Source organism: Coregonus clupeaformis, chromosome 9 (assembly GCF_020615455.1).
Source record: "Coregonus clupeaformis isolate EN_2021a chromosome 9, ASM2061545v1, whole genome shotgun sequence".
Lineage (NCBI taxonomy): Eukaryota > Metazoa > Chordata > Actinopteri > Salmoniformes > Salmonidae > Coregonus > Coregonus clupeaformis.
Window position 1 is genome coordinate 26,282,992 of NC_059200.1, and position 25,864 is coordinate 26,308,855.

Genomic DNA, 25,864 nt, shown 5'->3' on the forward strand with positions numbered 1-25,864 from the left:
TTGTAATAATGTAAGCATTATTTATTGTGAGCGAACAACAGTACATTTTAGTTCCAGTGAGGTTCATTTCAAGTAATTGCAAACTGCAACATGGCCAAAGAAACAGAAACAGTGCAACTACTGTGTAAATTCCATGCATTACAATAATTTGTGGAGCAGTGTACTTGTGTGTGTAATATTTCAAATGTGTGCTGGTTTGGTTTTTGCATGAGATCCATAGTATACAGAGAAGAGAGGGGGGTTAGGTACTGGTGAAATCCCTCCCCTCACAACATGGAATTAACACAAAACAAATGGAATGTTCAAAGGAGATTAAAAAAAATATATAAAAATGGAAAAAGGTAAGCAATAAAAAGTTTTCTAAAATACAAGGTTTTTGTAAAAGATCAAGTTATGGTGAAACTGTGAAGAATATAATACTAGCTTGGTCATACAAAATTATTAGAATTGAACATTGTAGGATATAAAGATATATATTTTTAAATGCACCAGGAATAAACATTGTAATGAACACATAAAAATGCAATGTAATAAATACAATTATATGCGGTGTACGATGAATAAAACATTTTAAAACGATGCATAAAAATGTAGACCGAGATGGTAGTGGTACATTCCAGATGGGTAAATGTCTCTGCTGGATATTAGGAGGTTCTCCCATTCATATTCATATTGAAAAATCTACATCATTGACCTGAATATGGCAAGTAAAGCATATCATATTTATATTTTGAAATGTCTAAAAAGGTTAACGACTTTACAAATCTGCGCATTTCAAAAAAATATACTCCACAAATAGTGAGCTCTTCCAAACATATAGAAAAATATCCCTGAGTTATATGTGTAGAAAAGACTCTGTGGGTCATGTACAAGTAAGCTATGATACAGAGAGAGAGTTAAGACAGGACAATCAGGGTTCTGTATCAATCTACAGCACAGAAAACTATAACTAGTTCTATAACTAGGACCAGGAGTTGATATCTATTCATCTATAGCTAGGACCAGGAGTATTTCCTGACCATGCAAACTGACCAGAATAACTCTAGGCCCTACCTATGACGTCATCTAATAAAAACATTGCTATATGTTGGCAGAGGAGCGTAGAACGTGGAACCTCTTCAGGGTCATGCGGATGGAACCCAGGTCACGGTTTACTCTCTCTAGACGGTTCTCTAAGGCCACCTGGGGAGTAGAGGAACAGTCATTTAGCTGGAACAGCAAACATTCACACATACTGTACACAAAGATCTCTGTTTTTAAGTGATATCCCATCTATGTTGTGTTCAATTTAAAACACTATTCAATTGCCATACAAGAGTCTACTTCATCAAACAAACAAACAAACAAACATGTTCATGACAACAAAACTATGAATTTTCAACCCAGTCATGGTTTTCACTGATATGTAATGAGGCCTAGCAGGTTTGGTGACTGTGATTTTACCTCATCCAACCTGGTCTGCAGGCTCACCCTCCCACCAGATCCAGGCATCCGGCTCAACGCTGACTCAATCTGCACAAAACATACACACATTAATACATTAATAAATAAATATAGAAACTAACCAACGCATCAACACATTTCATAGCACTCAGATGAATCAGATTAACCAGGCAGGCAGGCAGACAGGCTGCCCTGCAGAGTGTGTGTGTGTGTGTGTGTGTGTGTGTGTGTGTGTGTGTGTGTGTGTTGCGCTGTGCAGACGCAGGAGTGTACGTAAGCTTGCTGAAGGGTAACGGGGTTAGCACCCCTCAATCAAAACAGAGCAGGAGAGGACAGAGCAGAGCAGGACAGGGCAGGGGGATATATGAACCCAGCTATAAATAGAAGTCAATAAGAGTGGAGTGGTTGTAAAACCATAAAGCCAGGTTATATAACAGGCGGAACAGAGATTAGAAGGAATGCCTCCGTCATTGATAGATATACACCATTAATAGAATATGAAGCAGTGCAAAACTAGAATCAACGTTACCCAAACTCAACTCTTAGCCCCTATCCCTAGGAACTCCCTGTAGACTTCAAAGGGTTTGGATGTATATTTACTATTTGGTAATATTGCTCTGGTAGGCCGATAACACTACATTGCTTATTGCCATCCAATCTTTCCAGATCTCCAGGTGTCTAGGGGTAGGGGTTTAGATATGAGTAAAAGGCATGTTTGGTCTTGTGGATATTGTACGTTGCTAGTGAGTGGCCTGTCCCTGTCATAGTGTATCGTGTGTCTATAAGAACCTTTTAACAGTCTGTCTCACCTGTTGTTTCTCCATAGTGAGCTCATCTAACATCCTCTCAGCGTCGGCCAGGGAGTGGAGCCTGGTCTGGAGGTCTGTCCCTGGGTCCTGGAGGTCTGAGCATGACCCCCCAGCCCCTTGCTCTTGCCAGCCCAGCCCAAAGACACCCTCCTGGGGGTCAAAACTGCCTGAGGACTCCACTGAGCCACCAGATGACCGCTGGGGGGCTGCAGGAGAGAGAAAGAGGGTAGTAGTGTTAGGGAACTATTCAACTGAACACACTAACCAGGAGTCAGGGAGGTAAGTCAAAAACAACGTTGTTAATGGTACCTTCTGGGAACAGTCTCTTCCTGGGGCTGGAGTTGTGGAAGGAATGGCGTCTCTGGTCTAACGCCACGTCAAACCTGAAACAGACAATCACAACCCTGAACTCTGAGGCTCAACACATCAAATACTGTAGCTGTAGTTGGAGCGAAAACACACATAATAAACAGTAAGAATATTAACCAAGGGTGCAAAGATTCAGCTAAGGAATGGTCCTGTAATCCATGGGTACTAAACCCTTACCTGTTGTGTAGCTGTTGTCTTGGTGGTGGGTTGCCGAAGGCAGTGGAGTAGTTCTCTGCAGGACAACGTTTGGGGCTGGACTTAGCTGACAGAGGCATCATTAGGGTCTCCCTCTTAGCTAGAACAAAATAACACTAGATTAGTGAAATCACATAAAACAACGAACTAGCCACCACATACACAATAGTACACTTTAGGTAATAGAGTATTGAGATACACAAGGAAGGGTAAGGGGGATACCTAGTCAGTTGTGCAACTGAATGCATTGAACCGAAATGTTTCTTCCGCATTTAACCCAATCCCGATAAAGGAGTGAAGAGAAAAAAAGACATGACGTACTGGGTGTAGTCGGGGGGAAGGTGGCCCTCTGGGCGCGGGGGGGCAGAGAGGAGGACCTGTGGCCTTCTGGAGACAAACTTCTCTGGGCTCTCAGCAGAGACACACCCCTGACTGTCCCGGACATTCCTGTCTCTAGGCCAGCCACACCCCTTCCAGGAGAAGCCACACCCTCCATAGCCGTGTCCCGGTCCTGTGTTTGAGGTTCTCTGTGGTTTCTCTCTATGAAGCCAACAGTAGGCCTCCGGCTGCCCAACCCTGCAACACAGACAGATACATAGAGACAAACGAGAGAAATTAGAGAAAAACACTCCCACAAACACATCCATTCAGTGAACCACATTGAAAGACACACGAACGGTCAAAAGACTTCAGAGTAGAGAATCAAACACGTTGTTTCAACTTAGAGCTGCTAAGTTTCTTAGAACTGCCAAGATCATGTCTGTTTGCAAATCACTACATTTTCACGAGACAGAAAATCTTAAAATGCTGGTGTCAGACTAAATGAAAAACACATATATATCCAAACGGCTGAGGTCAGGGGAAATACAACCTCCCTGGTAAAAGCTAGCGTTAGCAGAAACTGTAAGACTGGAGCCAATTAATAAGTCATGCTGAAGGCCAGTGTTCCAGCCCAGCACTAAGGATTTGAGTGGAGAGTGACATGAGTTAGTAAGTGAGTAGAAGGCCTACTGTGAGATGAGGACTGTGTTTTACAGGAGGCCAGTGAAAGTGAGTCAGTGGTACTGTGGCTGGTCTTACAGGGGGCCCGGCACTCAGTGGTCCTGGTCTCCTCAAGCTCTATCAGGGACCTCATCAGTGGGGTCAGAGGCCCCCGAGCCTCCTTCACACCCCCACCCTGGTTCTGGGGCTGCTCATGCTCTGGAGGGGACGAACACCTACAGGACAAAACAGGAAAAGGGTGAATTCAACTGGTCAGCTTTTGAATCATGCTTAAATCAAGGGGGAAAGGGATTAAGAGGAGGTATTCCAAAGTTAACACTGCAACCACACCTCCTGCTGCCAGTGTGGTCTGTAATGTGGCCCGAGTTGCCTGATTGGTCAGTTTGAGGACAGGGAGTCTTCCTGTAGCTGCCCAATTGGTCAGTCTGAGGGCAAGGAGCCATCCTATAACTCTGCGATTGGTCAGTTTGAGGACGAGGAGACTTCTTGGTGCTGTGTGATTGGTCAGTTTGAGGACAGGGAGAATTCCTGGTGCTGTGTGATTGGTCAGTTTGAGGGCAAGGAGACATCCTATATGTGGATTCTGGTTGCCGAGGATGTTTGCTGGGGGACAGCAGCAGGTCCGGATGGTGGTACAGACTGGAGAGGGATAACAGTAACAACAGCTACTGTCAGACAGACAGACGGGAGAGGGTTAACAACAGTAACAACAGCTACTGTCAGACAGACAGACAGGAGAGGGTTAACAACAGTAACAACAGCTACTGTCAGACAGACAGACTGGAGAGGGTTAACAACAGTAACAACAGCTACTGTCAGACAGACAGACTGGAGAGGGTTAACAACAGCTACTGTCAGACAGACAGACGGGAGAGGGTTAACAACAGTAACAACAGCTACTGTCAGACAGACAGACGGGAGAGGGTTAACAACAGCTACTGTCAGACAGACAGACTGGAGAGGGTTAACAACAGTAACAACAGCTACTGTCAGACAGACAGACGGGAGAGGGTTAACAGTAACAACAGCTACTGTCAGACAGACAGACGGGAGAGGGTTAACAACAGTAACAACAGCTACTGTCAGACAGACAGACTGGAGAGGGTTAACAACAGCTACTGTCAGACAGACAGACGGGAGAGGGTTAACAACAGTAACAACAGCTACTGTCAGACAGACAGACGGGAGAGGGTTAACAGTAACAACAGCTACTGTCAGACAGACAGACGGGGAGAGGGTTAACAACAGTAACAACAGCTACTGTCAGACAGACAGACGGGGAGAGGGTTAACAACAGTAACAACAGCTACTGTCAGACAGACAGACGGGAGAGGGATAACAGTAACAACAGCTACTGTCAGACAGACAGACGGGAGAGGGTTAACAGTAACAACAGCTACTGTCAGACAGACAGACGGGAGAGGGTTAACAGTAACAACAGCTACTGTCAGACAGACAGACGGGAGAGGGTTAACAACAGTAACAACAGCTACTGTCAGACAGACAGACGGGAGAGGGTTAACAGTAACAACAGCTACTGTCAGACAGACAGACGGGAGAGGGTTAACAGTAACAACAGCTACTGTCAGACAGACAGACGGGAGAGGGTTAACAGTAACAACAGCTACTGTCAGACAGACAGACTGGAGAGGGATAACAGTAACAACAGCTACTGTCAGACAGACAGATGGGAGAGGGTTAACAGTAACAACAGCTACTGTCAGACAGACAGACGGGAGAGGGTTAACAACAGTAACAACAGCTACTGTCAGACAGACAGACTGGAGAGGGTTAACAACAGTAACAACAGCTACTGTCAGACAGACAGACGGGAGAGGGTTAACAACAGTAACAACAGCTACTGTCAGACAGACAGACGGGAGAGGGTTAACAACAGTAACAACAGCTACTGTCAGACAGACAGACGGGAGAGGGTTAACAACAGTAACAACAGCTACTGTCAGACCTGCTTTGGGACCTAATGGAAGCACAACATGGATGCATGAGTTGAGGAGACCTTACCCGGCTCCAGAGGGCTGTGTGTGGTTGTGGACGTCCTGGCGATTCCTGGCCTGGTTCACATAATCCAGTTGATTCACCTGGCTCTCCATTTTACAGATCACCCTGAGGAGGAGAGGGTCACAGACGCACAGATAGAGGGAAGACTGTTACAGGTCACCCTGAGGAGGAGAGGGTCACAGACGCACAGATAGAGGGAAGAATGTTACAGGTCACCCTGAGGAGGAGAGGGTCACAGACAGACGGGGAAGACTGTTACAGGTCACCCTGAGGAGGAGAGGGTCACAGACAGACAGATAGAGGGAAGACTGTTACAGATCACCCTGAGGAGGAGAGGGTCACAGACAGACGGGGAAGACTGTTACAGGTCACCCTGAGGAGGAGAGGGTCACAGACAGACAGATAGAGGGAAGACTGTTACAGATCACCCTGAGGAGGAGAGGGTCACAGACAGATAGATAGAGGGAAGACTGTTACAGGTCACCCTGAGGAGAGGGTCACAGACAGACGGGGAAGACTGTTACAGGTCACCCTGAGGAGGAGAGGGTCACAGACAGATAGATAGAGGGAAGGCTGTTACAGGTCACCCTGAGGAGGAGAGGGTCACAGACAGATAGATAGAGGGAAGGCTGTTACAGGTCACACCGAGGAGGAGAGGGTCAAGGACAGACAGATAGATAGAGGGAAGAGTGTTACAGGTCACCCTGAGGAGGAGAGGGTCACAGACAGATAGATAGAGGGAAGGCTGTTACAGGTCACCCTGAGGAGGAGAGGGTCACAGACAGATAGATAGAGGGAAGGCTGTTACAGGTCACCCTGAAGAGGAGAGGGTCACAGACAGACGAGGAAGACTGTTACAGGTCACCCTGAGGAGGAGAGGGTCACAGACAGACAGATAGAGGGAAGACTGTTACAGATCACCCTGAGGAGGAGAGGGTCAAAGACAGATAGATAGAGGGAAGGCTGTTACAGGTCACCCTGAGGAGGAGAGGGTCACAGACAGATAGATAGAGGGAAGACTGTTACAGGTCACCCTGAGGAGGAGAGGGTCACAGACGCACAGATAGAGGGAAGAGTGTTACAGGTCACCCTGAGGAGGAGAGGGTCACAGACAGATAGATAGAGGGAAGACTGTTACAGGTCACCCTGAGGAGGAGAGGGTCACAGACAGACGGGGAAGACTGTTACAGGTCACCCTGAGGAGGAGAGGGTCACAGACAGATAGATAGAGGGAAGGCTGTTACAGGTCACCCTGAGGAGGAGAGGGTCACAGACAGATAGATAGAGGGAAGACTGTTACAGGTCACCCTGAGGAGAGGGTCACAGACAGACGGGGAAGACTGTTACAGGTCACCCTGAGGAGGAGAGGGTCACAGACAGATAGATAGAGGGAAGGCTGTTACAGGTCACCCTGAGGAGGAGAGGGTCACAGACAGATAGATAGAGGGAAGGCTGTTACAGGTCACACCGAGGAGGAGAGGGTCAAGGACAGACAGATAGATAGAGGGAAGAGTGTTACAGGTCACCCTGAGGAGGAGAGGGTCACAGACAGATAGATAGAGGGAAGGCTGTTACAGGTCACCCTGAGGAGGAGAGGGTCACAGACAGATAGATAGAGGGAAGGCTGTTACAGGTCACCCTGAAGAGGAGAGGGTCACAGACAGAAGAGGAAGACTGTTACAGGTCACCCTGAGGAGGAGAGGGTCACAGACAGACAGATAGAGGGAAGACTGTTACAGATCACCCTGAGGAGGAGAGGGTCAAAGACAGATAGATAGAGGGAAGGCTGTTACAGGTCACCCTGAGGAGGAGAGGGTCACAGACAGATAGATAGAGGGAAGACTGTTACAGGTCACCCTGAGGAGGAGAGGGTCACAGACGCACAGATAGAGGGAAGAGTGTTACAGGTCACCCTGAGGAGGAGAGGGTCACAGACAGATAGATAGAGGGAAGACTGTTACAGGTCACCCTGAGGAGGAGAGGGTCAGAGACAGATAGATAGAGGGAAGACTGTTACAGGTCACCCTGAGGAGGAGAGGGTCACAGACAGATAGATAGAGGGAAGACTGCTACAGGTCACCCTGAGGAGGAGAGGGTCACAGACAGATAGATAGAGGGAAGGCTGTTACAGGTCACCCTGAGGAGGAGAGGGTCACAGACAGGTAGATAGAGGGAAGGCTGTTACAGGTCACCCTGAGGAGGAGAGGGTCACAGACAGATAGATAGAGGGAAGACTGTTACAGGTCATCCTGAGGAGGAGAGGGTCACAGACAAATAGATAGAGGGAAGACTGTTACAGGTCACCCTGAGGAGGAGAGGGTCACAGACAGACGGGGAAGACTGTTACAGGTCACCCTGAGGAGGAGAGGGTCACAGACAGATAGGTTTTGGGAAGAGTGTTACAGGTCACCCTGAGGAGGAGAGGGTCACAGACAGATAGATAGAGGGAAGGCTGTTACAGGTCACCCTGAGGAGGAGAGGGTCACAGACAGATAGATAGAGGGAAGACTGTTACAGGTCACCCTGAGGAGAGGGTCACAGACAGACGGGGAAGACTGTTACAGGTCACCCTGAGGAGGAGAGGGTCACAGACAGATAGATAGAGGGAAGGCTGTTACAGGTCACCCTGAGGAGGAGAGGGTCACAGACAGATAGATAGAGGGAAGGCTGTTACAGGTCACACCGAGGAGGAGAGGGTCAAGGACAGACAGATAGATAGAGGGAAGAGTGTTACAGGTCACCCTGAGGAGGAGAGGGTCACAGACAGATAGATAGAGGGAAGGCTGTTACAGGTCACCCTGAGGAGGAGAGGGTCACAGACAGATAGATAGAGGGAAGGCTGTTACAGGTCACCCTGAAGAGGAGAGGGTCACAGACAGACGAGGAAGACTGTTACAGGTCACCCTGAGGAGGAGAGGGTCACAGACAGACAGATAGAGGGAAGACTGTTACAGATCACCCTGAGGAGGAGAGGGTCAAAGACAGATAGATAGAGGGAAGGCTGTTACAGGTCACCCTGAGGAGGAGAGGGTCACAGACAGATAGATAGAGGGAAGACTGTTACAGGTCACCCTGAGGAGGAGAGGGTCACAGACGCACAGATAGAGGGAAGAGTGTTACAGGTCACCCTGAGGAGGAGAGGGTCACAGACAGATAGATAGAGGGAAGACTGTTACAGGTCACCCTGAGGAGGAGAGGGTCAGAGACAGATAGATAGAGGGAAGACTGTTACAGGTCACCCTGAGGAGGAGAGGGTCACAGACAGATAGATAGAGGGAAGACTGCTACAGGTCACCCTGAGGAGGAGAGGGTCACAGACAGATAGATAGAGGGAAGGCTGTTACAGGTCACCCTGAGGAGGAGAGGGTCACAGACAGGTAGATAGAGGGAAGGCTGTTACAGGTCACCCTGAGGAGGAGAGGGTCACAGACAGATAGATAGAGGGAAGACTGTTACAGGTCATCCTGAGGAGGAGAGGGTCACAGACAAATAGATAGATGGAAGACTGTTACAGGTCACCCTGAGGAGGAGAGGGTCACAGACAGACGGGGAAGGCTGTTACAGGTCACCCTGAGGAGGAGAGGGTCACAGACAGATAGGTTTTGGGAAGAGTGTTACAGGTCACCCTGTGGAGGAGAGGGTCATAGACAGATATATAGAGGGAAGAGTGTTACAGGTCACCCTGAGGAGGAGAGGGTCACAGACGGACAGGGAAGACTGTTACAGGTCATCCTGAGGAGGAGAGGGTCACAGACAGACAGATAGAGGGAAGACTGTTACAGGTCACCCTGAGGAGGAGAGGGTCACAGACAGATAGATAGAGGGAAGAGTGTTACAGGTTACCCAGAGGAGGAGAGGGTCACGGACAGATAGATAGATAGATAGAGGGAAGACTGTTACAGGTCACCCTGAGGAGGAGAGGGTCACAGACAGACGGGGAAGACTGTTACAGGTCACCCTGAGGAGGAGAGGGTCACAGACAGATAGATAGAGGGAAGACTGTTACAGGTCACCCTGAGGAGGAGAGGGTCAGAGACAGATAGATAGAGGGAAGGCTGTTACAGGTCACCCTGAGGAGGAGAGGGTCACAGACAGACGGGGAAGACTGTTACAGGTCACCCTGAGGAGGAGAGGGTCACAGACAGACAGATAGAGGGAAGACTGTTACAGATCACCCTGAGGAGGAGAGGGTCACAGACAGATAGATAGAGGGAAGGCTGTTACAGCTCACCCTGAGGAGGAGAGGGTCACAGACAGACAGATAGAGGGAAGACTGTTACAGATCACCCTGAGGAGGAGAGGGTCAAGGACAGACAGATAGAGGGAAGACTGTTACAGGTCACCCTGAGGAGGAGAGGGTCAGAGACAGATAGATAGATAGAGGGAAGACTGTTACAGGTCACCCCGAGGAGGAGAGGGTCACAGACAGATAGATAGAGGGAAGACTGTTACAGGTCACCCTGAGGAGGAGAGGGTCACAGACAGATAGATAGAGGGAAGAGTGTTACAGGTTACCCTGAGGAGGAGAGGGTCACAGACAGACGGGGAAGACTGTTACAGGTCACCCTGAGGAGGAGAGGGTCACAGACAGATAGATAGAGGGAAGACTGTTACAGGTCACCCTGAGGAGGAGAGGGTCACAGACAGATAGATAGAGGGAAGAGTGTTACAGGTCACCCTGAGGAGGAGAGGGTCACAGACAGACGGGGAAGACTGTTACAGGTCACCCTGAGGAGGAGAGGGTCACAGACAGATAGATAGAGGGAAGGCTGTTACAGGTCACCCTGAGGAGGAGAGGGTCACAGACAGACAGATAGAGGGAAGACTGTTACAGATCACCCTGAGGAGGAGAGGGTCAAAGACAGACAGATAGAGGGAAGACTGTTACAGGTCACCCTGAGGAGGAGAGGGTCAGAGACAGATAGATAGAGGGAAGACTGTTACAGGTCACCCCGAGGAGGAGAGGGTCACAGACAGATAGATAGAGGGAAGACTGCTACAGGTCACCCTGAGGAGGAGAGGGTCACAGACAGATAGATAGAGGGAAGGCTGTTACAGGTCACCCTGAGGAGGAGAGGGTCACAGACGCAGAGATAGAGGGAAGACTGTTACAGGTCACCCTGAGGAGGAGAGGGTCACAGACAGATAGACAGAGGGAAGACTGTTACAGGTCACCCTGAGGAGGAGAGGGTCACAGACAGATATATAGAGGGAAGACTGTTACAGGTCACCCTGAAGAGGAGAGGATCACAGACAGGTAGATAGAGGGAAGACTGTTACAGGTCATCCTGAGGAGGAGAGGGTCACAGACAAATAGATAGAGGGAAGAGTGTTACAGGTCACCCTGAGGAGGAGAGGGTCACAGACAGACTGGGAAGACTGTTACAGGTCACCCTGAGGAGGAGAGGGTCACAGACAGACGGGGAAGACTGTTACAGGTCACCCTGAGGAGGAGAGGGTCACAGACAGATAGATAGAGGGAAGAGTGTTACAGGTCACCCTGAGGAGGAGAGGGTCACAGACAGATAGGTTTTGGGAAGAGTGTTACAGGTCACCCTGTGGAGGAGAGGGTCACAGACAGATAGATAGAGGGAAGACTGTTACAGGTCACCCTGAGGAGGAGAGGGTCACAGACAGATAGATAGAGGGAAGACTGTTACAGGTCACCCTGAGGAGGAGAGGGTCACAGACGGACAGATAGAGGGAAGACTGTTACAGGTCACCCTGAGGAGGAGAGGGTCACAGACAGACGGGGAAGACTGTTACAGGTCACCCTGAGGAGGAGAGGGTCACAGACGGACAGGGAAGACTGTTACAGGTCACCCTGAGGAGGAGAGGGTCACAGACAGACGGGGAAGACTGTTACAGGTCACCCTGAGGAGGAGAGGGTCACAGACGGACGGGGAAGACTGTTACAGGTCACCCTGAGGAGGAGAGGATCACAGACAGACAGATAGAGGGAAGACTGTTACAGGTCACCCTGAGGAGGAGAGGGTCACAGACAGATAGATAGAGGGAAGACTGTTACAGGTCACCCTGAGGAGGAGAGGGTCACAGACAGAAAGATAGAGGGAAGAGTGTTACAGGTTACCCTGAGGAGGAGAGGGTCACAGACAGATAGATAGATAGAGGGAAGACTGTTACAGGTTACCCTGAGGAGGAGAGGGTCACGGACAGATAGATAGATAGAGGGAAGACTGTTACAGGTCACCCTGAGGAGGAGAGGGTCACAGACGGACGGGGAAGACTGTTACAGGTCACCCTGAGGAGGAGAGGATCACAGACAGACAGATAGAGGGAAGACTGTTACAGGTCACCCTGAGGAGGAGAGGGTCACAGACAGATAGATAGAGGGAAGACTGTTACAGGTCACCCTGAGGAGGAGAGGGTCACAGACAGATAGATAGAGGGAAGACTGTTACAGGTCACCCTGAGGAGGAGAGGGTCACAGACAGATAGATAGAGGGAAGGCTGTTACAGGTCACCCTGAGGAGGAGAGGGTCACAGACAGATAGATAGAGGGAAGAGTGTTACAGGTCACCCTGAGGAGGAGAGGGTCACAGACAGATAGATAGATAGAGGGAAGACTGTTACAGGTCACCCTGAGGAGGAGAGGGTCACAGACAGATAGATAGAGGGAAGACTGTTACAGGTCACCCTGAGGAGGAGAGGGTCACAGACAGATAGATAGAGGGAAGAGTGTTACAGGTCACCCTGAGGAGGAGAGGGTCACAGACAGATAGATAGAGGGAAGACTGTTACAGGTCACCCTGAGGAGGAGAGGGTCACAGACAGATAGATAGAGGGAAGACTGTTACAGGTCACCCTGAGGAGGAGAGGGTCACAGACAGACAGATAGAGGGAAGACTGTTACAGGTCACCCTGAGGAGGAGAGGGTCACAGACAGATAGATAGAGGGAAGGCTGTTACAGGTCACCCTGAGGAGGAGAGGGTCACAGACAGATAGATAGAGGGAAGGCTGTTACAGGTCACCCTGAGGAGGAGAGGGTCACAGACAGACAGATAGATAGAGGGAAGAGTGTGTAGGTGATAGGATAGACACATCTTATATCTCTCCACCGGTGCTGGCCCAAAGAAAATGACAATAAAGAAAGAAAAGCCGGCACACGATACATGCAGGTCTGGTCTATTCTTTGGTTGCCAAAATAGACAGTCACCAAGAGAAGAACTAGCTCTTAGCCATAAAGGATCCTTCTTTATGTCACTCTGGTAACTCAAGAACTGATGTCAGATATGGACAAATTCCACAACTCTGTCATGATTCATCTAGCTTATCTATCCTGTAGATGTTGGCTTTCATAGACAAGAAAAAGAAGGTATCCCTGCAGGTCTTGGTGTTGGATGCTTGATGTTACCTTTTTAGTTCAGAGATCTGCTCGTTGGCATCAAACAGCTTGTTCTCTGTAGACACCAGGTTGTCCTGTTGACAGAGAAAAAAGGTTCAAATATTAGTACCAGTAGAACGTGTCACCTGTTCTTCTCGAGGTGGAATAACACAGAAACAAACAATAGACTATACTTAAGCAATAAGGCCAGAGGAGGTGTGGTATATGGCCATATACCACAAACCCTGAGGTGCCTTACTGCAATTATAAACTGGTTACCAACGTAATTAGAGCAGTACAAATAAATGTTTTGTCATACCCATGGTATACGGTCTGATATACCACCGCTTTCAGCCAATCAGCATTCAGGGCTTGAACCACCCAGTTTATAATAATAGAATAGATCATTGATCAGTTACCTTCACCCCCTCGTGGTCTTTCCTCAGAGAGTCATACTCCCCCAGAAGCTGAGGAGGCAAAAACACACACAACCCCTAAGTCATCATGGCCACACACACACACACACACACACACACACACACACACACACACACACCCGAGTGTGTCTATTAAACCCTTGAGCTACAGCCAAATAGCCTATTACAAGGCCCCCTGCACACATCAGCAGGTAATAAATAAGCTGCTCAGATAAAAGACTGGCTGTTATAGTAAACACAGAGGTACAGTTCTCCAGGAGATCTCTCAAACTACCACACCTAGAAAGGAGTCTTTCCCAGAGGGGCAGAGACCAGAGATTTGGTTGGTTTACTTGACTAGTCTAGTATAAGTTCAGAACTCACGTCCTGCAGCATCTTGTACTCCCTCTCCCTCCTGGCCTCCTTCTCTTCTGTTTCTCTGCAGGCGTTCTCCAAGGCCTCCTCTAGCTGCCGGACCCGGGTCCTGAGGCGGCCGGCCGAGGTGTCCTTCTCCCTGCCTGACCGCCTGCTTTCGTCCAATCGCTGCTGCAGGGACGTTGCCGTGGAGCAGGCTGTGTGGTAACGCTCCGGCCAGTCAGTCTGTCAGAGACAGAAGAGCTTGTTACACACACAAACACACACACAGACACACACCTCTAGGGGTAGAAACGGTATCTTACCAGTTGTTTCTCCAGGATGGAGTTCTTGTTCTCCAGCTCCTGGATACGGCTGCTGGCTTCAGACAGAGCTTTCTCTAGCTGAGCACACCTGGTAATACAACAACCACAGGTTAGATCACACACACACATAACCCTAACCTTAAACCCTAACCCCAATTCTAACCCTAAAGCCAACCCCTAAGCCTAAAGTAGCCTTTGTCCTCAAGGGAGACCTGGGAAATGTCCCCACGAGGGAGAATTTTCCTTGTTTTACTATCCATGTGGGGGACTTTTGGGGATTTCCGGTGCCCACGGGGATAGTAACACACACACACACACACACACACACACACACACACACACACACACACACACACACACACACACACACACACACACACACACACACACACACACACACACACCTCTGTCTGAGTGTGTGGTTGCTCTGCTCCAGGTCGTGAGGCAGGTCTCTCAGGTCCAGTTTGTCTCGGAGGACTTTGATCTCTGCCTCGTAGTAAGCCTTCAGATCAGCTACATGACGAGAGTGTTTCTCCCTCAGCTTCTCTCTCAGCCTGGAGAAAGAGAGGAGGATAGGAAGAAGGGAAAAGAGGAGGATGATTGGGAAGAGAGTGAATGGTAGGAGGCGAAAGAAGGAAATGACTAGTGCTCAGTATGCATCAGTTACATGGGTTATTCTACTGCTAGTGCTCAGTATGCATCAGTTACATGGGTTATTCTACTGCTAGTGCTCAGTATGCATCAGTTACATGGGTTATTCTACTGCTAGTGCTCAGTATGCATCAGTTACATGGGTTATTCTACTGCTAGTGCTCAGTTACATGGGTTATTCTACTGCTAGTGCTCAGTATGCATCAGTTACATGGGTTATTCTAATGCTAGTGCTCAGTTACATGGGTTATTCTACTGCTAGTGCTCAGTATGCATCAGTTACATGGGTTATTCTACTGCTAGTGCTCAGTATGCATCAGTTACATGGGTTATTCTACTGCTAGTGCTCAGTATGCATCAGTTACATGGGTTATTCTACAGCTAGTGCTCAGTATGCATCAATTACATGGGTTATTCTACAGGTAGTGCTCAGTATGCATCAGTTACATGGGTTATTCTACTGCTAGTGCTCAGTATGCATCAATTACATGGGTTATTCTACTGCTAGTGCTCAGTATGCATCAGTTACATGGGTTATTCTACAGCTAGTGCTCAGTATGTATCAGTTACATGGGTTATTCTACTGCTAGTGCTCAGTATGCATCAGTTACATGGGTTATTCTACCGCTAGTGCTCAGTATGCATCAGTTACATGGGTTATTCTACTGCTAGTGCTCAGTATGCATCAGTTACATGGGTTATTCTACAGCTAGTGCTCAGTATGCATCAATTACATGGGTTATTCTACAGGTAGTGCTCAGTATGCATCAGTTACATGGGTTATTCTACTGCTAGTGCTCAGTATGCATCAATTACATGGGTTATTCTACTGCTAGTGCTCAGTATGCATCAGTTACATGGGTTATTCTACAGCTAGTGCTCAGTATGTATCAGTTACATGGGTTATTCTACTGCTAGTGCTCAGTATGCATCAGTTACATGGGTTATTCTACTGCTAGTGCTCAGTATGCATCAGTTACATGGGTTATTCTACTGCTAGTGCTCAGTATGCATCAATTACATGGGTTATTCTACAGGTAGTGCTCAGTATGCATCAGTTACATGGGTTATTCTACAGCTAGTGCTCAGTATGCATCAGTTACATGGGTTATTCTACTGCTAGTGCTCAGTATGCATCAGTTACATGGGTTATTCTACTGCTAGTGCTCAGTATGCATCAGTTACATGGGTTATTCTACTGCTAGTGCTCAGTATGCATCAGTTACATGGGTTATTCTAATGCTAGTGCTCAGTTACATGGGTATTCTACTGCTAGTGCTCAGTATGCATCAGTTACATGGGTTATTCTACTGCTAGTGCTCAGTATGTATCAGTTACATGGGTTATTCTACTGCTACTTCCTCTGGTATATGGCCTCAGTAATATTAGCGTGGCTCAATATAGAAAACCATAGCCAGCTTCTGGCCACTCACAGAGAGACGACCACAGGGTCTTCCAGCGACGCCGCTTTCTCCATATGAGGGCTGCCCTGGGAGAGTGTGTGTGAGTGCGTCTGCCTCCCAGACACAGCCAGTTGCTTCAGGGTGCTGGTGTGTGTGTGGCTCCCCTCCTCCTCGCTGGCCTGATTGGCCAAGGCCTTGCGCTGCTGGCTGCTGGGGAGCACCAGGGGCTTGGAGGTAGAGAGGGTAGACGGGGCCGGTTTTATCCGAGCAGAGGCCACCCTGGCTGGAGTAAGTGCGGCGGCAGAGAGGCTGGAGGTGTTGGAGGTGCAGTCTGTGTCCCCGGGGTTGGCACTGCCCTCGGCCATGCTGTCTGGGCTGACGGGGGTACAGGGGGTGCCAACGCGGGGGTAGAGGTGCGGCTGGGTGGGGTAGGACGGGCTGCTGAAGTGGGAGGGCGAGGTGAAGCCGGAGGTCCGGTCTGACTGACGGAGGTGAACGGTGGGATCTAGAGTTAACACCTTAAACAGAGAAAGGAGCAGAGAGAAGGGATCGAGCTAGTGTGTGTGTGTGTGTGTGTGTGTGTGTGTGTGTGTGTGTGTGTGTGTGTGTGTGTGTGTGTACCTGTGGTGACGTTGGGCTGCAGGTGCGAGAGAGGTCCCAGTCAGTGCGTTTGGACTCAGTAGTTCTCTGCTTGTTGTGGTAGATCTCTCTGAGAGACAGTTTCTGGTCCTCTGGAGAGGTCTGAAGGAGGAAGATGGAGACAGACACTGTCAGAACAACAACACACACTCTGGAGAGGTCTGAAGGAGGAAGATGGAGACAGACACTGTCAGAACAACAACACACACTCTGGAGAGGTCTGAAGGAGGAAGATGGAGACAGACACTGTCAGAACAACAACACACACTCTGGAGAGGTCTGAAGGAGGAAGATGGAGACAGACACTGTCAGAACAACAACACACACTCTGGAGAGGTCTGAAGGAGGAAGATGGAGACAGACACTGTCAGAACAACACCACACACTCTGGAGAGGTCTGAAGGAGGAAGATGGAGACAGACACTGTCAGAACAACACCACACACTCTGGAGAGGTCTGAAGGAGGAAGATGGAGACAGACACTGTCAGAACAACAACACACACTCTGGAGAGGTCTGAAGGAGGAAGATGGAGACAGACACTGTCAGAACAACAACACACACTCTGGAGAGGTCTGAAGGAGGAAGATGGAGACAGACACTGTCAGAACAACAACACACACTCTGGAGAGGTCTGAAGGAGGAAGATGGAGACAGACACTGTCAGAACAACAACACACACTCTGGAGAGGTCTGAAGGAGGAAGATGGAGACAGACACTGTCAGAACAACAACACACACTCTGGAGAGGTCTGAAGGAGGAAGATGGAGACAGACACTGTCAGAACAACAACAAACACTCTGGAGAGGTCTGGGAGACACAGAGACACACTCAACAACTAATACAATGGAGGGAGATTATTATTTGCAATTTACTTTTTATTTACTTTGGTTGAGGTCTGGAAATGTCTCCTCATATTGTGGGATTCCCCTAATGCAAATGATGAAGAGACTAACTTTTTCAGCACAATGAAAACAAACACTGTATTTAGGTGGAACAAGTTTGGATTGTCCTTTTGTCATTCACCTACCAGACTGATAGAGGCCTCCTGCAGCAGGAGGTAGGCTCCACTGTCAAAGCTGTTAGGTAGAGGCCGGTAGAGCTCACTCTCATCCAGACGCCAGTATGTCAGACCTGAAGGACAAGAAGCTACGTCTTACCTCAGTCCTATACTGCTTTAGAACTACATTACTACAAGCACTTAGCATTATAGCGTTTCAGAACTGCTGTTGCAGCAAAGGCAACAGTGTGATTCAATAAGGTGACAAAAGCAAGTATGTAAAAAAGCAACAGTGTAATTAATACATTTCATATATGCTATCTGTAAAATAATCATTTGGTTGTGTTCATGAAGGTGTTAGGTAACATTAGAATCATATTTTATTCATTTTAAATAACAAAATAGCATTTTAATTTGTTTACCGTAGGCTATATGTAAAAAAAGGAATTAATTAATAAAACACCAACATTCTACTTGGCGTGCCTTTGTTACAACTATTAAAACAGAAACCATGTGTTGGAACAGCTTATTTGAATAAGAATAAAAAGAGCTGTGTGTTTGTTATGTTGTTACCTGAGGCCTCAGACATGAGGCTGTCACTCCTCCTCAGAGGGAAGGAGTTGGTGGAGGGAGCAGCCCACCCATGCTGAAAACAGAGAGAGATGAAACGAAGAGAGGAGAGAGAGGAGAGAATGAGACCCAAAGCTTACTCAAATCCTTAATCTTATCCTTTTCTAAATGCTTCCCCACATGGAATCCTGTTTATACTGACTGTGACCCATATAAAGCAGGGCAGACACAGTGTATGGGGCCATTTCAGTGCCAACAGAAATTATATTTTAATTCTATAATTTTTTATTTGTAATGCACAAATTGAATCATTGAATTCAGAAATTGAACTTCTATTTCATGATTTTAAACTTAATTGATTGAATATTGCATTCAGTTTTAAAATGCAATTTCTATTTCATTAAATATTCAAGTTCAATATTTATACAATCAATTTCAATATGGTAGATATTGCATTCATTGTAGTTTATAAACAATCATCTCAAAGTTTATCAAAGTTTCATATAGTTAACTTCTCATATGCATTCAGATTCAGTTTTCAAATTCAGTTTTCTAAATTCAGACAACATCCTGGTACTTTCCCAGCCAGGAAAGGTAGAGGAGAACAGATAGAATCAAATACTCACTGGCGGTTCCTGAAGCCAATGTGGCATGTTTAATTTATTTTCTTTCAATGAATTTGGCTCTAGCATTTGAACCATTTTGGCTATGAAGCGTTATAACCCACCGCGCTATTGAAAAAGGCCTTCAGGCTGATGAATGAGTTTCACAGATCCCCATCTGCTACATTCACCTCCCGAACTCACACAGTGGTTGAACCAGCGCATTTTTTTTTTTTTTTACCCTTATTTTACCAGGTAAGTTGTCTGAGAACACATTCTCATTTACAACAACGACCTGGGGAATAGTTACAGGGGAGAGGAGGGGGGATGAATGAGCCAATTGGAGTCCAGTGACAGCATTGTAAAGGACGGCATGCGGCCTGCTTAGCGAGTACCGCTTCCCCCTGATTCAGCTCATACGGAGACACACGTTATCACCCTCCTGAAGCATTTCAACCCATCGTGCTATTAAAAAAGGCCTTCAATTGCGCAAGGGGCGACACTTCAGGCTGAGGAGTGAGTTTCACTGATCCCCATCTGCTACACTAATACAAGTCTTCAAGATCCAGCAAGGTTACTGGCGTGGTTTGGTGAGCCATGCTTATGTGATGAGAACCTTGCCTGAGACCTGGAGATGTGTTAGGTTGAGGTGTTATTTTGTGTTAGACATTGTGTTAGACTAATTTCAAGCAGGGGCGGATTGGCCATCTGGCATTTCGGGCAAATGCCAGATAGGCTGGTCCATTTTTAGCCCAGTGGGCCTGTCTAACTTTTTGCGCAAAATTATCATTCTTTGGCTAATAATGGAGGCCTTAAGGAAAATAATGGGCCCAATGTGGGGGCCTGGAGGAAAAGAATAGGCCGGTGTGGGGACCTCAAGGAAAGGATTGGCCAGTGTGCTAGAAATGCCAGGGCCGATTTTTGGTCCCAGTCCACCCCTGGTTTCAAGTCTCCGGCAAGGGTAGTCATTATACAAGGGTAGTCATTATACAAGGGTAGTCATTATACGGTTAACATTAAGACTGTGTTAGCCTGTTGAGCTAAAGCCTAGGCATTGGTCCTGTGACTTGGATGGGTCTCTTCAAGGAGGAGTTCAAAGGGGGGTGAAGTGTAACACAGGTGGTTCGGTGGCCACGCTTGTGTGATGAGTAACTTGTCTGAGACCTGAAAAGTTGCATTGTCTGGCGCACAGGAGACCTGGGTTAGAACCCCATCAGTCAAACTAACACATTTTCATGCTCATCACATAGCCTCGCGAGCAGGCTGATCTCGCAAGCTTACATGAATGGTTCTCTACACGCAGTAATAGGTCTGGTAATTACAAGGCTACTACTCACATGGATGGATCACCAAACCACCTCTGTTGCACTCTCATGAAATGGGGTGCACAGATCCTTCTGCTTCTGTTTGCCCACTGAAAGTGTTGTTGTTGTGCAGGAGGCCTGATTTAGAACCCAGTCAGTTATATTGGTGCCGTGATCTCTGAGTATGAGGTCAAAGGGAGGTGAAATGTAACCCAGGTGGTTCGATGAACCTTGCTGGAGACTTAAACACTTGTGTTAGATTCCTGAACTAATCCCTATGGGCTTTATCTAAGTGGGCTAACACAGTCTTGTGACATGCAGGAGACCTGGTTCGAACCCAGTCAGTCACAAGAGCAAGATTAAATAGAGAGCGGAAAGGCTATCCTTAGAAGGGCTATGACAGGGCTATTCAACTGTATTCTTATGGGGGCCAAATTATTTTTGTGACACTCCCTTCTAAAGTGGCCTGTGATCATCATAGAGGAGAACAGAAAGCACATCCATGTTCCAGAGAGTCTTAGCTTTCAGGAATGGGGTCATAATATTTCAAACGCTAGAGCCAAATTCATAGGAAGAAAATAAATTAAACATGCCACATTGGCTTCAGAATCCGGCAGAAGCTTCTGTTTAGCACAGAGAGTGTTTGATTCTATCTGTTCTCTTCTACCTTTCCTGGCTGGCAAAGTACCAGGATGTTGTCTCTGGTTTTGAATCTGAATTTAGAGAACTGAATTTGAAAACTGAATCTGAATGCATGAGAAGTTGAATATATGAAACTTTGATTAACTTGAAATGATGGTTTGTAAACTTGATACACATACATTAAATGCAATATCTACTATATTGAAACTGAATATAAAAATATTAAATTACATTTGAAAACTGAATGCAATATTCATTCAATTCCGTTTCAAATCATGAAATACAAGTTCAATTTATGAATTCAATGATTCAATTTGTGCATTAAACATTCAAAAATATTACATTCAAATTCAATATCCTAATACAAATTCAAAATTATGAAATTCAAATACAATTTTTGTTGGCACTGAAATTGCTCCATAACAGTGACACACACAGACAAAATACATGGTGGTATAACAAAATGCCAGAGCACTATACTGACTCTAGTAATCCAAAGAGTTTTACATCATTTTATCCAGCTACTATAAATTCAAATGGAACAGGCAGGTTTGTGTTGTCTGGTGCTAGGCGTACCTGGTTCTGGAGGTCAGTGTTGTCCAGGGGGCTGTCTCTGGGGCTCTTCCTGGGGCTGGGCTGCTGCTCCTGGGGGGAAGAGGTCTGAGAAACGGTCTGGCCCAGGGACGGGGCCAGGAGGGATGAGGGGGAGGCCTGGGGAGGTTGGGCCTGCCCTGCCCTGCTCTTCTTGGGTTTGCTGCGTCTCTGTCTTTGAGCCCAGGAGGTCAGCAATTGGCTGGAGGTTCTCTGCTGCTCAGGTGGTGGACTAGGATTGGCTCTAGGAGCCACCTCATTGGCTGAGGCGCTCCTCTGCTGACCCTCCTGGCCAATCAGAGTGGTCTCTGTGTTGTCCTGGAGGTGAAGGGACCAGCTAGGCTCCTCTCCCACCCGGCCTGTCTCCTCTGCTCCCCCCGGAGTCCCTGTCCCTTCCAGCCCTGAGCCCCAGGCCGACAGGGCCCCGTACCCACTGCATAGCACCGTCCCTGCCCCCTCAGCACACATCTCTCCTGGGGTGACCGGCCCTGGCCGAGGGGTTAGGGGTAGAGGGGAGGTGGCGCTCAAAATGGGTTGGGGGACAAAGAGGGAGGTGGGGGGAGCAGAGAGGGGAGAGTTCCCATTGGGAAGGTCCGTGGGGGTTGAGGGATGGTTTGGGTTGGGAGTGGGAGGTGAAGGGTAGTCCTTGGTAGTAACAACAGGGGAAGAGGTGTAGTCTGGGTGTGTCTGTGTGACAGTAGACAGAGTAGATGGGTAATCGTGATGTGTCTGTGTGTTAGTGGTAGCAGTAGGGGTATATGGGTAATCGTGGTGCGTCTGTGTGCTGGTCTGGCGGTTCTGGAGCTGAACCAAGGCTTTGATCTCATCCTGAATCAGCTGGAGGAGGAAAACAATCACAGTGTAAACAGGCATCATTACATGCATCATCAGGGATTCTAGAACAGGCCAAGTATAGTTCAGAGCTTTATTTGGCACTGGTCACACACAGTAGTATAGTAGTACAGACCTGTATTTGGCACTGGTACTGTTCTTGCTGAGCCAGGATCTGCTCTTGGTATTGTTTCTCTACTAGCTGAAACAGATGCAGCCATCGGCCCTGTTCAACAAACACACGTACACATCTTCAACATTAGGTCTGTAAACCATAACACAATACATAGCATTGGAAGCCTTTGGAAATATTTGTTCTTGGAGGTATGGGTGTCCAGTGTGAATTTGAATATGGCAAATAGTCAAATGTTATGATTGGAGGGTAGAATAGTGACAGCTGTGAGTTAGGCTCGCAGCAGGGGTCTGTGTGTGTGGGGGAGGTGCACCCGGAAGCAGCTGTGCTCCAGTTACGGCGTGAGAAAGGGGAAAACGTTGTACTATGCCATGCACTCAGGGAGGGGGGTATGCACCTGATATTACAGCCCATAAAAAATGATCAGATTCCCTTTTTGAGACTCTGCTGTTATTCATAAGCAATAAAAAAAACAAATATTTCAGGGTACAATAACAGACCTGGGCTGCATCTCAATAGTCTAAACTAGACAAGTGAAATCTAGCCTGTTTTTTTTAGATCAGGAAAGATGAACAACAGGAGACAAGGGCAGGAGGTCATTAAGACAATTGAGAAAGATCCCTGTATTCAAAGCTGGGGAATACACTACTATCTATCTCCCCAGTGTGTTTTCCTCTGTGTGTGAGATGAGATGGCACTGCTGCATCACAGTTGCCTGTTCCCCACAAATCATCTCCCGTGTCTGAAGAGATCAGCTGCAGTGGTGTGATGTGTGCAGTCTGGGGACCAATTGTGTGTATGTATATTTGTATGCTGTCAGCTGAGATCCACAGGGACAGCAGAAGCGACAGCGGAGAGAAGAGGCTGCCAGGAGAATAATGACCATGCCAGCTAACCCCAACCTTTACGGGGAGAAGTTCCAAGAACACACACTTCTCTGAAAAACAAACTACCATGGACATTTCTCTATCAATTGCTGTATTACTACTTGGCAGTCCTTCCACACTAAATACAAGGTATCCTATATATCCGTGTCTGTCTGTGTTGTCCATCTATTTTGCAGTTACACACCAACACTGACAAACAGACACACTCCTACCTCACAGTCCTTCCACATTTCCGGGTCAGTCTCCCCACTACTCTGGATCTCCTGGACCAGGGCCCTGAGGGTCTCCAGGGAAGAGGGGTTGATGAAGGGGAGACACTTCCCAGACCCAAAGGCCTCCTCCGTACTCAGACACAGACTCCTGAGGAACACAACACACAGGAGTTAGGACAAGGGACTAGGTTGGATTGTACTCTATGAAGCCCACTTTCCATACCTCCTACACTGACACCTCCAGTCAGAGAGCACAGTCTCTCTCCACACACCTGATCTTGTGGGGGAGGCTGCATACTGGGGTGATGTCATCAGCTCTCCCATCCACGGCTCCCCCTGCAGTCTTGGAGGTGGCATTGCATTCCTCTGGCCTGGCTAGCCCCAACCCAAGCCCCAGCCCCAGGCCGGAGGCTGCTGAGGTGCCCTCTGAGGACTCACTCTCCTTGGCCCCTCCCCCGTTGGCATCGGCATGGCAGTGGCTCAGGCTGGACACATCCTCAGAGATACTGTCATCTGTGGACATGCTTATGGGCCGACGACCTGGGGAAGAGTCTGATACCTACAGGGGAGACAGAGGGGGTCAATGAATGGGTGGGTGGAAGGAGGGAGACAGCTCCCCCTCAACCTACAGGGAGATAGAGGGGGAGGGTCTAATACCTGCGGGAGATAGAGGAGAAAGGTCTGAAGTTACGTATGACAAACTTTTATTTCAGGGTGAACTGTCCCTTTAAACTCCATACAGACAGTGACCAGGGCTGTGATGTGAGATGAAAACTTTCAATTTCACTGGGGCAGTTTAATTCAAAGAATAACTTGCATACCCAGATTAGAGAAGCCTTGCGAGATATAGCTGACATGGGCATTAACCACCATTAAACAGATGAGATCATCAAGCTGTCATCGCCTCCATTAAATATTAAATAGCTCACAGGGAAGGAAGCTTGCATGTATGGCATCATGTCACAACAACTGACAGTGTAACATAACCTCCACAGTCAACACGACCAGCTGCTTTGATTTCATATTGTTCTCTCCTTGATAAGGGAATACACCCCGTTACGTAGTTATCTAGCTAAATATACCTGGATCTCGTAGCTAGTACCCTTCTGCTTGCTAATACAGTATTAATCTATTGATTGCCTGGCCATTTGCCAGTTGGTTGCTGGCTGGATCTTACTGGCTAGCTAGCTAATCATCCTAGCCTAACTGACAGGTTTGCATCAACGTTTACGGGTAGCTAGCTAACGAAACATCTTGAAAATTATTGAAACTAGCACCCTTAGTTATGCGCGCAATAAGCACATACTCGATTCATAGTTCATGCGTAAAGTAGGTGAATTGGATGTTGAATAAAGCTACAATTAACTTACCAGTTAACTTGTAACGTAACTTCACCCATATTTCCTGTCAACAATACTAGCCAACTAGCCTACTGCATCTCCTGTAGTTTTTACTTGGGCTAGCAGTGCTGCAGCACAACGTTCAACCGCAAAACATTACGCAATGTCCAATTGCCCGAATGGAATAGAAAACGAGTTATCTGATTGGCTGTCTCTCTTATTCAAGCCTTATGATTGGCTATGATGCACAATGGCAGTACACAACAATGGGCATGATTGGCAGAACTTGTAGGAAGTGATATTCGCTGCAAGGGTAGAAGTCCAATGAAACGCGCAAGGATACAAAATTGTTAACGTTACAAATGTGCTATTGCTACTGTTACATTGTTATCTGCGATTCTAACATTGATAGTTACTTCTACTGAATGTGACTTGGCGTGGCTAGTTATATCCCGTATTCATGGTAAATACTAGTCTCTCTCAGACCCTGTTCAAGTTTCAAATTCATTAATTATCCTGGACTACATCATGTATTGCTGTTCACAACTGGTCAGTTGAATCAGTGCTTGTTGCCTAAATCTTGCTGGGTTATGCAATGTCCAAGGAATGAATCACTGTGTCCAAGGAATGAATCACTGTAGATGAGCCTAAATCAATGGTTCTGCTGTACTGCTTGCTATTGTCCAGATACCTCCATCCTACAATATATCCTTCCATTCAACCAAGACAAGTTTTGACTTTACGACTGCCTGCTTACCATCTCAATTCCTTCCTTATGAG

General features: G+C 47.6%; 1 protein-coding gene and 2 long non-coding RNA genes across 6 annotated transcripts; 2 read left to right on the forward strand and 1 right to left on the reverse strand.

Annotated features, from left to right (window-relative positions):
• On the reverse strand, nucleotides 1–25,212 carry LOC121574140 (M-phase phosphoprotein 9). 4 transcript variants are annotated; one of them, XM_041886760.2, is made up of 23 exons: nucleotides 25,115–25,212; nucleotides 24,017–24,303; nucleotides 23,745–23,892; nucleotides 22,649–22,738; nucleotides 21,667–22,518; nucleotides 18,546–18,618; nucleotides 18,003–18,106; nucleotides 16,955–17,074; nucleotides 16,364–16,815; nucleotides 14,684–14,833; nucleotides 14,280–14,367; nucleotides 13,984–14,199; nucleotides 13,603–13,650; nucleotides 13,214–13,278; nucleotides 5,841–5,942; nucleotides 4,149–4,457; nucleotides 3,828–4,033; nucleotides 3,138–3,392; nucleotides 2,799–2,916; nucleotides 2,562–2,635; nucleotides 2,253–2,458; nucleotides 1,444–1,512; nucleotides 1–1,182 (listed from the first exon to the last, which is right to left on the reverse strand). In XM_041886760.2, exons 2-23 carry the CDS (start codon nucleotides 24,265–24,267, stop codon nucleotides 1,081–1,083), a joined length of 4,098 nt encoding a protein of 1,365 aa, XP_041742694.2. In that variant the 5' UTR covers nucleotides 24,268–24,303; nucleotides 25,115–25,212; the 3' UTR covers nucleotides 1–1,080. The 4 variants fall into 4 exon arrangements, with proteins under 4 accessions (XP_041742694.2, XP_041742695.2, XP_041742693.2 ...); XM_041886761.2 differs by having other exon boundaries at nucleotides 3,897–4,033; nucleotides 16,364–16,851; XM_041886759.2 differs by having other exon boundaries at nucleotides 16,364–16,851.
• Nucleotides 8,634–9,859, forward strand: LOC123491564. The gene is made up of 3 exons (XR_006661415.1): nucleotides 8,634–8,685; nucleotides 9,128–9,563; nucleotides 9,740–9,859. It is a non-coding gene; the product is annotated as an uncharacterized LOC123491564 (long non-coding RNA).
• Nucleotides 10,186–11,834, forward strand: LOC123491563. The gene is made up of 3 exons (XR_006661414.1): nucleotides 10,186–10,235; nucleotides 10,398–10,453; nucleotides 11,226–11,834. It is a non-coding gene; the product is annotated as an uncharacterized LOC123491563 (long non-coding RNA).
• Nucleotides 25,213–25,864: the final 652 nt, after the last annotated feature.

Bases quoted from the DNA above. Each gene is read 5' to 3' on its own strand.
- LOC121574140 (XM_041886759.2), bottom strand. From the start codon at position 24,267: ATGTCCACAGATGACAGTATCTCTGAGGATGTGTCCAGCCTGAGCCAC. The intron at 22,519-22,648 runs GTCTGTACTACT...TTCCTCCTCCAG, and splicing joins AGTACCAGTGCCAAATACAG to CTGATTCAGGATGAGATCAA. The intron at 18,107-18,545 runs GTAACAACATAA...CTTGTCCTTCAG, and splicing joins CCTCATGTCTGAGGCCTCAG to GTCTGACATACTGGCGTCTG.